The sequence below is a fragment of the Mus pahari genome, chromosome 13, assembly GCF_900095145.1.
Source record: "Mus pahari chromosome 13, PAHARI_EIJ_v1.1, whole genome shotgun sequence".
NCBI classification, from domain to species: domain Eukaryota; kingdom Metazoa; phylum Chordata; class Mammalia; order Rodentia; family Muridae; genus Mus; species Mus pahari.
In genome coordinates this window covers 79,965,791-79,980,935 of record NC_034602.1, presented here as the reverse complement: position 1 = coordinate 79,980,935, position 15,145 = coordinate 79,965,791, and the positions used below count along the sequence as shown (strand labels likewise).

The following is a 15,145-nucleotide window of genomic DNA, read 5'->3' as shown; positions in this document are numbered from 1 at the left end:
GAGGGTATAGGGAACTTTCGGGATAGCATTTCAAATGTAAATGAAGAAAATATCTAATAAAATAACTTAAAAAAAAAGTTCAGTGGGTATTGGTGTTAACTGAGTCACAACTTAACTTTGGTGGCACGTGGGAAATGGTCCTCTGCAGCGACTGCTATGTGTCTGTGTGCTTCCTCTTCTCTCCCCGGGTCTCAGTCCTTCAAAGTGTTGGCTATGCCATCCGTGAGCATGGATGTTTGGCTCTGGGTGGGAGCTGTCTGGTGGCTCTTTTCTCAACATTAGGCATACGCTAGATGGGAATCAACGAGTAAAATGGGGAGTTAGTATTTTAATACCGTTTTCTCCTTCTCTAGGTACCACCCCTAGACAGAAGGTGAAAACCCACTTTTCTCGGTGCCCCAAGCAGTACAAGCATTACTGCATCCATGGGAGATGCCGCTTCGTTGTGGATGAGCAAACTCCCTCCTGCATGTAAGTGGAAGGCCCAGTGCCCATGCGCGAAGGGGTGCAGCATCCTCCCAGCCTGGGTTTTGACAGCATTGGAAAGTCTGAGCTAACCCTACCATATGTCCGGACACAGTTCTGTCGGGTCCTGCCTTTTTTTTTTTAAGGGCCGGAGAAACTGACGCAGACTTTCATCCTGAAATCTGAGTTTGAGAAACCAGGTCCAGTTCTGCCCTGCTGGTGTCCCTAACTCCCTTGAGCAAGAAAAGGAGATTCTAACCGTGTTAGGATGTTCGATAGTTCCAATCATCTCCTGGGTGTTTCAAATCAAAACAGCTTCTTTGGCATGTGCGAGCGAGTTCCGTAGCTAACATAAATACGAAGGGATATCTGCCAAATTAGAGGCTGTTTTTTGTTCACAGGTGTCAGTAAAGTGCGAGGAAGTCAGACCCAGTTCTAAGTAGAGATCATCAAGGCCTATTTAGCCCTCTCGGGAGTAAGTGGGGAGAGGACCTGACTTTTCAAGTCTTAGATCAAGAGTCCAAGTTCCACTTCTTTGTGTATTATTAATATTCATTTTCTCCTAATGGGATGCCCCTTTAAAGAAAATTCTAGGATTTTACTTCACAGAGCGATCAAGTGATTCTTTAAGCATAACTTTAACCTCAAGTTCACAGAATATGTATATTCTTCTGCACAGCTTCCCTAAAATGTAATTCCCCATAAATACCTCACAGGCATATAAAAATCTTACAATTTTACCTGAACATTATACACGGGCTTCCTCAAAATTTAATTGAATTCAATTCTAAAAAGAAATATGCACAGATAATAGTTAGAAGTGGGATAATAACTGCCTGTGTAAAAAAAAAGTGTGTGTGTGTGTGTGTGTGTGTGTGTAAGAGTAGACTTGAATTTAAAATTTTTCATTTAGTTTTTTACTGACTTAGAGACATATACTGAATTTTTAAAAGATGAATGCCCTTTGACCCAGTAAATTTCTTTTTCTAACTGGTTCCCCTGTCTGCAGATGTATCGTTCTTTAACTCTGTCATCTGCTGAGATGAAAAGCAGATTGTGCAATCTCCCTGCCTAAGATCAATTCTCAGCTTTCCTCATTCAACAAGCGGGTAATGCCTGTTTCTGTAGCCTCCACGATTCCTCTGACCCTGGACTAACTTCCTTGGCTTTTCACTGTTTGCAGATGCCCTGTAGGGTCCTGTGTCCCTTCTCAGGGTTTGGTATACAAATCCCTGTTACCCTAGAGAGCCTTTTTCTACTGGTGATGTCAGATGGCTCAAGCTCCAGCTCTCCCTTCCTCTTGCTTTCCACAGTGGAAACAATCATCCTGTGAAAATAATCACCAGTTGATGTGCGATTGGTTCGTTGACCGGTAAAATGATGGGAGAGGTGCTCTAGACATGTCCAAGTTTGACTTCTAGCATGATGCCATCAGGTTACAATCTACAGGAAGTTCTGCTCACTGAGACATTTCATGAAAGCTACTGAACCCAGAGTTCATAGTTTTAGACAAAAATTTCTAAAGTGCGGTGCATAATGGCTGGCCATTTATGGGCAAAACAATTGTTTTAAAGAGTCAGATGTAGTAAGCTTGTTAAAGAGATCATGACTCTAATTAAAAGAGGGCATGTATATTTGTAAGACTTAATTATATTCTTTATAGATGCTTAATAACCTTCCCTGCCACACTCAATTAAAGGTGATCCTTTTCAATCCTGGTTTTAAAAGCCTTTTTGATATTGTAAGTTCTAAAATTTTCAACCTGTGTTTTTTTTAAAAAAAAAATTAAATATTTACTTTTTTTATGTGTCTGTGCACCTGAGTGTATCTGTGTGCACCACATGTACACACAGAGAAGCCCATGGAGGCCAGAGGAAGGCACTGCGTCATCTGGAACTGGAATTACAAATGTCTGTGAGCGTCCATGTGGGTGCTGGGAATTGAACCTGGTAACTCTGAAAGAGTAGCAAGTGATCCTAACCACTGAGCCACTGCTCCAGCTCTTTCGCCTGTGTTTTGACCTTAGAATGAAGGCATCCAGTGGTCTTGAATGAAGCAGTTCTCCCTTTCCTGTTCTGAGATCCACTTCTGCATCCTTATGTGACCCATGTGCTTCTCCATTCTCTGCCTAACAGTTCACACTTTCATTGAGATTGCTTCTGTTGAGATTGATACTGTTGGCTTTTGAAACATTTTGTCAGCTACAGTGTTGGCAGCTAGAATCTTCTTACTAAAGCAGTACTGGCTTTGTGGGAATTAACTGCCTTGGCTCTTGTGGAGCACCAGCTATAGAACAGCTTGGCGATAAATCTTGAGGTTTATAAACAAATGAGGTTGCACAGAAATTTTTTCAAGGTACAGGATCTGTTCTTTTTGATGTTTAAATAACTGTGCAAGTGGCCAATATCTCATTGTGTCTGGGTGTATCTGCAGGGAATAAGGGTAAATAAATATTAATGCGAAGATGCTGGTGTTGCAAGAAATAAATTTGATTCAAATGTGCTCAATTTTGTATGTATCTTTTAAGGTTCTACAACTCATGAATTTTGTGCAGCATCCATGTATCACTGAGCCATTCGATCAGGGAGCCTTGGATGTATAATTCCCAGCTTGGTCAAAAGTTTCCCTAACAAGAACCACAGGCTAAGGGAACCTGCCGAGTTAAAGTATATCTTGAGATTATATTGATAGAGATGTGAGAGACTGAGGGAAGCCATAGTCCCAGTGTAAACCCTAACTGATTCTGGTTGCTTTTCTTTAATAGGGGCCATGGACTCAAGCGACTGTCTAGAGGGGAGTGGAGTCCAGGCAGGGGTGGACCTGGATGTATCCATACTCACCCAACTAACTGAACAGGCTAGGACAGGACTTGTGATATATCTGTGAAGGGCGGATGCATGAGCAATAGAAGTTTGCTTGCTGACATGTAGTCTCCCCAGTCATAGAGTTAAAACCCAATGTGTGTGTGTGTGTGTGTGTGTGTGTGTGTGTGTGTGTGTGTGTTGGAGGAGATTCTATAAAAATGACATTTATAGAACTTGATGATTTTGGACTCAGAGTCATGGGATTTCATATACATTTGACTATATGAAATCATGTAATTTTAGTGTGTGTGTGTGTGTGTGTGTGTGTGTGTGTGTGTGTGTGTGTGTGTGTGTATTTGTAACCCTGGCTCTCCTGGAACTAGCTCTGTAGATCAGACTGGACTTGAACTCACAGAGGTCTGTCTGCCTTTGCCTCCACAGTGCTGAGATCTAAGGCGTAAGCCACCACAGCTGGCTATATGAGATCATGTTGTTTTAAGGTAGATCACTGATGCAGTGAAGTGTTTGTCTTACCTGACAGTGACATGAGTGTTTGTGAAACTTTGTCTTCCTCATCATGATGTTTTTATAAATTGCAAATGCTGTGGAGGGAATTTTAACATCCCCTTCCGCACAGTCTGAAAGATTAAAACTGTAAAATATTTTAATAGGTGGCCATGATGGTCTGTCCCCTCCAGACAAGGTAATAACATTCTAGTGATGGTGAGTTTCAGTGAAGCCAAGAACAGTTGCTCCTGAAGACAGCAGAGGAGAGTGGACCTTTTAAAAAAGAAACCATGTTCTTTACGAAGGAATGAAAACAGTGCTCATTTCTTCCAAAGAGAACTGGAGACTCATACAAGCCTTTTTCCTGTGCAGCTGTGAGAAAGGCTACTTCGGGGCTCGGTGTGAGCGAGTGGACCTGTTTTACCTCCAGCAGGACCGGGGGCAGATCCTGGTGGTCTGCTTGATCGTGGTCATGGTGGTGTTCATCATTTTGGTCATCGGCGTCTGCACCTGCTGTCAGTAAGTGCATTTACACTGACTTTTAAGTAAACCTGAGAAATTATATCTTGCTTTTCTCCTCTTCTCATTTCTTCTCTTCTTCCTCTTCTTTTTCCTACTCTCTCTTCATTTTTTTCTTTGCTCTAAATAAATCAACTTTCTGAGGTTTGTGTTCGTTGATGTAAAATTTTTATTAGTGGTGAAACACATTGTAGATAATTTTTTATCAAGCTACAGGAAATAAGTATTACAAGTTAAAATAAAATTGATAGATATCCTTGGGCTAAACATTTCAATCATTTGGCCCCCAAAGCAGGTGTAGTTTATGCTTGTTAGTAAGTTGAATGGAATTAACATTTCCCAAAGCTGTTTCATTACATAGTGACATGGAAGAACAAAGAGAAACCAAAACCTTTTTGTGACCATATTAAAATAATTAATTTTACATGCATGGATGACCTCTTCTGTTTTAATTTTTATGAGTTTTCATTATGCATTTGGAATTCAGAGACACCTTTCTTTTTTCTTTGAGGGACAATGGGTTAGGACAATTATTAATATGTGCTCAGTTTCTTTGGAAACTCACCATTAAGTTTAATATTTTGTTGCCTTGAGGATCACCCATCCCTTCCTAAACATGGTGTCCTCCCCTGGGCTCTAGACTGCACCAAAAGGGGATGTCACTCGATTCCTTTGTAGTGTTCTTGGAATAAAACACAGAAAAACAAGCAAACAAAAAAACCCAAAAACCGAAAATAAAAAAAGAAAAAAAAATTTGACCAGCTCCACAATTAGATAATTTTGAGATTTTAAACAAATTTCCTACTGTCTCTGAGCTTGGATTGTATTTTCTGTAAAACACACATATTGAACTAAATAATTTATAGGAAGCCTACCTATCAGATTGAAAAATAGCTTTGAGTTTTTATACTTTATGATAGAAAGAACTATTTTTAATTTTGCACTTAGGTCTGCGGATATGTTGAACACAGCTGGGAAATGACCTTTTTATATTAATCTTGAACCACATGTTCAGAAAACTAGAGTGTAGCTCAGAATATTAAATGATTTTTTTTCTTTAATGTACCTAGAAGTATGTTCCAGGGGTTACAGTCACTCTTCCAGTTTCTTATGCCTGACTCCAGCCCTGCTTCTCCTTAACACCACGTAGTGTTCATTGCTCTACACTAACTTTGTGTGACAATTTTTTCTTCTGTCCACTAATCTCTATCAATAATCAGAAACCATATTCTTCCTATGTATATAAATATATGTCACCAGCACTGTGGACCTATGGCAGCTAGCACTTGAACTTACAAAAAAGAATGTGTCAATAGAGAATCCAGTGGACTTAAGACCCTGGGCTCTCTTATTGAGTATTTGCATACTGACATGAACTCACATACACAGTCTAAATTCTAACATGTTATTTTTGAAGTCCTCTTCGGAAACACCGTAAAAAAAAGAAGGAAGAGAAAATGGAGACTTTGGATAAAGATAAAACTCCCATAAGTGAAGATATTCAAGAGACCAATATTGCTTAATGGTAAGTGTGGTAAACATTGTAGAAGGGAAAGCTAGTGACTGTAAGTGGTGAGTTAGGGCTTCATTATGTCTAATAATTATTGACTGGAATTGGGTTGTGTATGCAAACATCTAAAGATAAATTCATTTTCTTTATGACAAAACCTAAAAGTTTTGCCCTAACTGTATCATGACATAATACCACAGAAAAATAGAAACAAGTTTTTTGTTTGAACAGGCATTGAAATTCTAATTTTATGTTTGAAGGACATTCTACTCTTTCCATATCTCAAATGTACTACTACAGAAGTAGGCATGCTAATGCTGCATAATTGTCGTGGCTACTTTGTATATTTTTTCTTCCACCCTTTTGAATAAATGAAGTATTTTAGTTTAAACATTAAACCAAGAGAGGAAATACAATAGCAATAGCAATGGGATGATGATGGTAGTGATGTTGCTGTTGGTGATGGTTATGATGACGACAATGGTGATAATGATGGTGGAGAATGGACCGTGCATAAAGCACACTTCCCAACTCTTGAAGTGTTCGTGAGACAATATCCCAGCAAGAGCCACAGACCCTTTCAGCTAATTCAATGCAGAGATTCTGATGAGAGAACACTGCTAGGCCAGTCTCCCAGGAGTTGAGAAGAGCCACGGTGCCACTTGACTTTGGCAGCAGCCAAACGCCATCAAATACCGTGCAGCTGGAGGGGCCATAATGAGGAGTAGCTGGTACCCTGCTAGATGGAAGCAGGCGCTGTGGCAGAGAGAGCCACTGCTGAAATCTAAGCAATGAAAAAAAAAGTGCCCCAAAGAGCCCCTGCTTCGAATCTTTAGCACAAGTTTGGCCCTAGGTAGCTGCATCCGCAAACAAGTCAGAGTGGAGCAGTGTCCTAGCCATGGAATCAGTAGCAGGGGCCCCTCAGAAAATCTGCAAGCAGTGCACAGAGCACAGCCTGCAGAGCCAAGTGCGATGATTTGGGCTATAACGACATGAAATCCAACGAAGACTATTTTAAAAATTAAGTGGCGTGTAGACTCACTCGGTTGTGCTGTCACAGTTCGTAGCACTGAGACTCGCGTTTAAAGAAATATAATTTCTCTCTTTCTGCTAACTCTTCATCGAACTGGCTAAATTCCTGGCCAGTTCCTCTAGGTTAGAGAGTTGGGAAGCAATCAGGCCTGGTGTTTCCTTGTTCAATCTCAGCATGAGAAAGCAGTCGCTTTACGCAACTCTCTGGTACAATGACTCTTCTTTTCTCCAGTATCTCAGTAGTCAATAGTGGCTAGTAACACTTGCTGAGAAATTACAGCGTTCTTGTCATTTATTACAAAAGACTACCCTAATGATTTGAAGCACAAAAGCCAACTCTAGATTAACTAGTGTTGCTTTCTTCTAAAGTTGCTGCCCTTGTTCTTCATTCTCACAGGTTATAAAGTTATCATAAGCTGGTGGCGAGCTACAAAAGACCTGACTCATTTGCAGATGGACAGGACATGTCTCAGGAAAACAGCTAGCAGAAATGAATGTTTAAATATTGTATTTACTTTTTTTATTTGTAACTGTGTGTTGCTTGTTATTGTTTTTAATAATGATATATATATTTTTTTGTTACAGCCTAGTAGTTGAGAAAAATGACCTGGTTAGGTGAGGACAAAAATAAGGGACATTTGAATATAAAATTTGTTGCCAGGATTATTAAACAAAAGAAAAAGTGGAAAACAAGTTAGATTTTAAGAACTGAGTCACCATCAGGCAATGATGCTTTTAATCCCAGCACTTGGGAGGCAGAGGCAGAGGCAGAGGCAGGCAGATCTCTGTGAGTTCAAGGCCAGCCTGGTCTACAAAGCAAGTTCCAGAATAGCCAGGGCTACATAGAGGAACCCTGTCTCAAAAAACCTAACCAACCAACCAACCAAACAAACAAACAAACAAAATCCTGTCAATAATAGGGCTTCGAGGGTTTATACACTTACCACATGCTAAGAGCTTGAAATGTATTATTTATTTTATCATTTCAGTGGTCTGTGAGATTGCATTATTTTTGTCCTCATCCCTACATATGCAAAAGTTAAATGATTTCATTTAACTTTTTAGAAATAGAGGAATTGAGAGAGCCAGAACGGATATGGACCCAGATTCGGAGCTGATGCTCTTATCATTTTTGTGAATTTGAGTTCCAAGATCTAACTCAATAGTGTAATCCAAGAGTTCCATCTGAACCACGCTTTGCTATGATTCTAAGATGGTAGGGCGATTTTCCCACGTTGACACAGAATACGGAGTCCTTCAGGATTGACTTCATGGTTTTTATTAGCTTGCTTTTTCATAAAGTCTCAGTGACATGAGAAAATTCTTAGATCACCAAAACAACCATCAAAAGTGCAAGGTGGGTGTTCATTCACCCTTGCATGGGTATTGATCCTCAGTAAAGTATAAACAGCATAAGAAGAGACCGTTAGTATTGGTGATGTCACATCTGAACATGTGACCATATGCGACCATAGCCTCAAGCCCAGTGCATGTATGTTTGCTCTCAGGTGAATTTTTGATGCCATAACAAACATCCTGACCATAGCATTTATGAATTGAATCATTTTGCCACTCTTGTGGTCCTTTGACTACATGCTGTATTTAGTAGAAATTAAATAAAACATAAAAAATTAAAATTTCCATTTGGTCAGTATTCTATAGAACGTGGAAATTTCCACAATGTTTAGGTAGGTCACTTACAGCAGCCAATGGGAAGATGTCTTCAGACAATGTTGCTTTGCTGCCTGTTTGGATCCTTGTAAATTTTACTTTACAAGAGAGATTCCATAGATTCAAACAAATGCCTGGATTCCCAAAGTTCTTCTAGCACAGTGTTTATAAGTAGGCTGGGATTTCGATAATGAAGATTATCTGCCAACTTCACTAAGTTTTAAAACTGACAAATCTCAAAATGTTTTTTCTTCCTTGTGACTTAATGTTCGTTCTTGAAAAATGGCTGCCCAAACCTGACTCAGATTCATGTCTTATTTAGTCTTCCGGGGCTCATGTGTGAGTATTTCTTTCCAGTCTTTTTGAATGCTAAACAGGTTTGAATTGCATAGCCACTAGAACATTAAAAATACCACCAGTACTGTTAAGTGTCTCTGCTTCCTGATTCCTGGTTGACTGACCAAAGCAGCCAATATTGGGAAACTCCTTTTTTTTTTATTATCTGAAATGTTTAATTGTGTCTCTTGAAATTCTGATATCATGTAAGAATTTCAAGAACTCTCATGTTTTTTTTTAAAGTGTATTTTATAATTGTTTTTGCATATACTATGTTGTTTATATAGACTGTTAAGGTTATAATGAAATCAAATAAATTTATTTTTAAACAAAGCAGATGTATTTTTTCTTGGGAATTTTCTACTGGTACTATGAATTATTAGTGGATATAAATGTAAATATAATTGCTTTTAAAAGTTTATAGAAAGCATTCATTGAAGCATTAAAGATATTTTATTTGGCTCACATGTTTTCTTTTATAACAAGGTATTTGGAAGCATGGTAACACCCACGTGACTGTCTGCTCAGCATTTTGACCCTTTCTTTGAACTCTACCTCCAGTTGTATTTGGTTAGCCCATTGAAGTACTTCCTGAGGATTTAGAGACTTAAAACCAATTTTCCTTGGTTTGGGGAGTATAAAAATATCTGGTTAAAAGTTGTTGACATCAGTTCATATCTATATAATGCTTTCAGAAGCCACATGGTTTGAGGTACTTTTAAGAGAGTGATATATATATATATATATATATATATATATATATATATATATATATATAGAGAGAGAGAGAGAGAGAGAGAGAGAATGTGTAATGATTCTGAAGCCAGCTAATGGAAAATATAGTATATCCATGATTTTTAGTGTTGGGCAATAGAAAACAATGAAGTACGAAAGTGGTTTTAGGCAAACACATAAACCCACTTCTCTATATGTGTCACATATATGTTATGTGTATATATATTGCATATTATATATGGGCACATAAAAGTGTGCAGAAAGTTTATGCCTTTTGTGCAAGGCTTTGTCTGTGGTTATATGGCTTTAAAATAAATATGCCAATTCATTTCAAGTGACTGAATTTTTTAAAGTAGCCAAATAGAGATTGGTAGAGAAATCTAACCAGTGGTCAGGGAGGTGTGTGGCTATGTGGAAGAAAAGACATAAGAAGTTTTTTTAAAAGTTGTTGACACCTGTATTATTCATCATGTGGACTTGAAAAGTAAATGAAGCCCCTTGGGGAGGGAAGGAGGGAGGGAGTGAAGGAGAAAGGAAGAGAGAGAGAGAGAGAGAGAGAGAGAGAGAGAGAGAGAGAGAGAGAGAGAGAGAGAGAGAGACTTCTAGCAAGTGCCCTGTAGCAGCACCTCAGGCCTGGCCACTTTTACTGTAATGGCTTAGGTTCACTCCAGTCTATGAGCTCCCTGAAACATGTTAGTATTTCCACAATAAATCCTTCATTTAGTTTAACATAGCTCTGTTTGAATTTGTTTAACCTGGAACTAAGTGACTGAGCTGTGTCCTGAGGTTGTAGGCAAGAGTTTCTTAATGGGAAAACAAAAACAAACAAACAAAAAACAATGGCTGTTGTCTTTTGTGAAAGGGTTATTTTCAAATAATGTATTAAAGGAGTGTCACTTCGAGCGTCACAATTCCATCTTCACTATCCAGCCATGCAGGATTGCTCAGAGAAGGAACGGGACATGCAGTGATCACTGCTGAGCACCACTGCACCACATGAACTGTGCAGCCACTGGTGAGAAACCTACAAAGGAATAAGGCATATTCTCTCTAGAAGCACCCATCTGAGTGGGCTAATGAGTTGTGCACTGAAGAATTCCGAATCGTTTGATGCTGTTCATGCAAATGTCAACTTCACCACAACACCTAAGAAGTTAGCAAAGCATCATTTTGGATTTGCCTATTAGCATGTATCTGGAGGCAATGGGCACGTGGTTCTGCAAGGACATGAGATGGACGCTTTGTCTGCAGCCGTGGACATTAAAACGCAAGGCTGCTCTGTCTTAGGACTCTGGATCTTGGAGCATCCTCCTCCTGGGCTCTCAGCCTCACACCCAAAGTTACAGCCATGGCTTTTCTGTATCAAAAGACTTGGATTTTCACTGAGCAGTTTTCCCTGGGTCTCTAGATTGCTAAATATCTGTTGTGTAACTTATCAGACACCACAATCACATGTACCAGTTCCCTTAATGTTCCCACTCATGTACCTGTTGACATATTCTATTGATTCTGACTCTAGAGAGCCCTAACACAGGTGCTGTGAGTCATAAGGTACACATCGTAAAAAAAAAGGTCACTTGGATAGCTTAGGGAGCCAAGGAATGTGACGGAGGCTACACCTACATTGATGGTTTGTTCTTCAAAGATAAAGGTCTTTGTCTCAGATCTAAGTTCTAAATATGCCGGAAAGCTTCGGTAGTTAAGGTACCAGTGGGTATTGCTAGGAAAAAACAGGAGGAGAGGACAAAGCAAAGATTTCATGCCTCATCCTGCATTGCTCTGGTCACCGATGGGCGAGTATGTGGGCACACTCACCAGAAGTTGAGGTGTTCCTGTGCCTGAGGAGAGAAAATAGTTCCCTTCTGCAATAAAATATTTAGGCAGTTTATACTTTCCACTCATATCAGTGCCCCCAGTGTGAGCAAATGACATGAAAGTCAGAGCAAAATGTTTGGGTCAAAGGTTGGGGATGGTAGGTGGCAGGGCATTTCCCCAGCATTCTCAAAGACACATTTGGAGTCAAATAACCTTCGATTGTTCTTTAACTTGTTTGGTTTTACAAGGTGTTTCTTTGCAGGCAAAATAAGCCTGAAACTCCCCATCTTTCTGCTTCAGTTTCCTGAGTGCAAGGATTGGAGACACGCACCAGCACTCCCAGAAATAATATTACTGTTGACACACTACTTCTTATTTGACTAGCATATATTAATTAATTGATTGATTGATTAATTGATTGATTGATAGATTGATTGATTTATCCATTCATTCATTTATTGTCTGTACTTGAAACTCAGCCCAGGGCTATGCCACTGAGATACATTTAGGTAGGAAAAAAACCAAGACCCACAACTGGACAATATGCAGGGTGTGAGAGACTTTGGAGCTCTCAGTGCTAAATGGGATGTCTTCATTAAAGCCCTCCCCTCCTGGCTTAGGAATCTATTTAAAAGAGGGACCTGAAGGACTGTCAGAGCCAGCGGTGGTGGATGGCTCTTGGGAAACAGTGTCTTCCAGACACAACAGGACTGGTGAACTCACAGAGGCGGCGGCAGCATGCTTAGGATCTGCAGAAGTTCAAGCCAGATGCGGTCCCAAAACTAAGAGGAGGAACTAGATATGGGGTCTGACTCCTAACCAAGAAGCTATTTGCAGTTGATACCTACTGGCTAAGGGAAAATCAGTTTTCTCCAGTGGAGAGTCACTGCTATATCAACCACACATCATGCCAGTCCCCATGCCCAAGAGTAGTTGGCCAACGCAAAATGAATTCCATGTTTTTATGTTACCCAGCTTTTAATCTTTTGTCTATTAGTTTTATTTGTTTGCTTGCTCTTGTCTTCCTTTGAGAAAGATACAGGGAGAGAGAGAGAGAGAGAGAGAGAGAGAGAGGGAGAGAGAGAGAGAACATGAAGTTGATTGGGTAGGGTGATGGTGAAGAACTGTGAAGAGTTAGGGAAAGGGAACATAATCAAAATATATTATATGGAAAACATTTTAAATAAATAAAATATGAAAGAAAGAACCAGCTTGAGCAAAATTTTATAAAGGAGAATAAGGATGTGCCCAGTGTCTATGTGTTAGAGAGCAGAGCTTTCCTTAAAGAGATATTTATTTTACAGTAATCAGCATATAACTAGCTTGATCATCCCTTCATCCATCTAAGAGTTGTTTTCAAGGATGTAGTAGGTGCCAAGTACTGTTGGTGTTAGATTTATACCAATTACGTAACAGTTAAAAATGTTAAAAAAAAAAAAATCAAAAAAAACCCTCTGACCTCATGGCCTTTCTTTGAGTGAATCTGGTCTTTCATAACATAGAATTTAAGTGAGATGTATCAACAAAACAAAACAAAACAAAAAACCTTGTTACTGAGGGACATTATTATCAGATTTTAAATCTGTAAGTTTTTTATTATTTCCAAGTGTTTTAATAAAAACAAACAAACAAACAAACAAACAAATGCTAAACAATGTCTTAGAGTATTAAGGGAAGGTGCACATTCACAAAAGAGCCCAACCTATAGGATGATTGGGTGATTTCCATTATCTTCATTAATTGACATATTTTGTAATGACTGTCAAGAGCACCCACATATAACTATGGTTCCTCGGTCTAAAATTGGCTTTTAATATTTCTGTTCATTAGGCTTGAGGAATGCTGGGGCTAGACTTGGGCACCTGCTATTCCTCAGAGTCCTTTATGTGTCAATACAATTCCTTTTCCCTTAGAGAATCCAATTCCCATATGATTCCCTTTGCCAGCCAAGCATTAACTCCAGAACATAATGTGCAATTATTCCACTCTTGCCTCTTTGCTAATGTTACCAGACGCTAGGAATGTGTGTGTTATCATAACATCTAGCTGGCACTTGTGCAAGCAGCTCATTCTTCCCCAGTCCCCATCAGCTGCTGACATTTATGGAGTCTAAAATCCTTTATAAGGAAACTATAAAATTATGGAGTCTAAAATCCTTTATAAGGAAACTCTAAAATTATACAACTCTGAAAACTGTATTATTAGTTATGTCAAATGATAAATAATTCAAATTGTTGCTGGACATTTGAAAAGGTGGGTTGGGCTGTACAATTGGTCAAGAGTTAGAGTCAGGACTTATATTCTGAAAGAAACGTTGACCAACCATGTTTTCAAAGGATTTTTCCCTGCATACTTTGTTTCTTTCATTGAAGTTTAAATTACGTAATAGCTAAGTGTGGGACAGGTACACGGAAAGGCTCCTCCCCTTTATATTTTTGTCTCTGGTTTATTTGAAGTAGCAAAATGCTTCATGAACACTGAGCTCCTTTACATTGCTTGCCATGACAAATATAATTATTTCTTACACAGTGGATGAAAAATAATAAAATGTTCTGAAACTGTCTCACCCAAGCTGGATAATGGTGTTCATTGTTCTGAGTTTTAGGGGAAAAAAGTAAGGGAAAATCTTGAACTTGATTTGATCTCTAGATCCACTTTTGAAACAGTGCAATGTATGAACTAATTAAAATAAACTTCTTTATACTTTATATTTTTAACATGCTAGGAACATTTTGTCTACTCAGTGAACTGGAAGCAAAAATTCTCAAATGTCACCTAGAGAGTTTCTTATCTGCTTGGTTGGTTTTTATTTGTATCACTCTTTAAAATAAGAAGAATGTGATCACTCAAACTGGACTTCCGAACATTTGAACTCTTAACCACATAGTGCTCTCAGACACTACTCAAATGTCATGGGGAAGGGGAAGCTGGCCTCTGGGCTATCGCAATGTGAAGGTCATGAGTATATTCTTTGTTTAGATATTAGTCCTTCAATCTGCTTCCTGACCTTGAGGTCATGGGTAGACTCCTTAACCCTGCTAAACTCTTCCTCTACAGAGTTGAAATAAATGGTGAATAGGGCAAGCTAAGAGGAACCAATGAGATTACAACAGTTAAATGCTTATTGTGACACTGGGAATATTTCTTTGTCTTCCCCCTTCCTGGTTACTCTTCCACAATCCCTCCATCCCAACTGCCCCCTCTCCCCTCCCCTTTGCCTCTGTGAGGGCGCTCCCCCAACCCCCACACATCCACTCACTTACTCACTCACTCACACCCCACTGCTCCAGTATCCCCCTATGCTGGGGCATCAAATCTTTATAGGACCAAGGACTTCACCTCCCATTGATGTTAGACAAGGACATCCTCTGCTACATATGTATCTGGAGCCATGGGTCCCTCCCTGTACATTCCTTGGTTGGTGGTTTAGTCCCTGGTAGCACTGGGTTGTCCACCCAGACAATTTTGTTCTTCCTATGGGGTTGCTATCCCCCTCTGCTCCTCCAGTCCTCCCACCAGCTCCTCCACCAGGGTCCCTGAGCTCATGGTGTGTACTCACTGATAAGTAGATATTATCCCCAAAGCTCACAATATCCACGATACAACACACAGGCTATATGGAGTTTAGGAGGAAGGAAGACCAGGGTGTGGATACTTCAATCCTGCACAAAGAGGGGCACAGGATGATGGTGGGAGGTGGAGGTAGGGGAGCCAGGAAGGAAGAGAGGAGGGAGAGGGGGAAAAAAGGGGG

General features: G+C 39.6%; 1 protein-coding gene across 1 annotated transcript in view; it reads left to right on the top strand.

Annotated features, from left to right (window-relative positions):
• The window catches only part of Btc (betacellulin), a 41,206-nt gene extending 32,213 nt beyond the window's left edge, over positions 1-8,993 (top strand). The window contains exons 3-6 of the mRNA XM_021211270.2: positions 354-471; positions 4,149-4,295; positions 5,713-5,820; positions 7,235-8,993. Of these exons, the coding sequence (XP_021066929.1) occupies positions 354-471; positions 4,149-4,295; positions 5,713-5,818 (371 nt within the window). The 3' untranslated portion in view covers positions 5,819-5,820; positions 7,235-8,993. The remainder of the gene's footprint in view (positions 1-353; positions 472-4,148; positions 4,296-5,712; positions 5,821-7,234) is intronic.
• Positions 8,994-15,145: the final 6,152 nt, after the last annotated feature.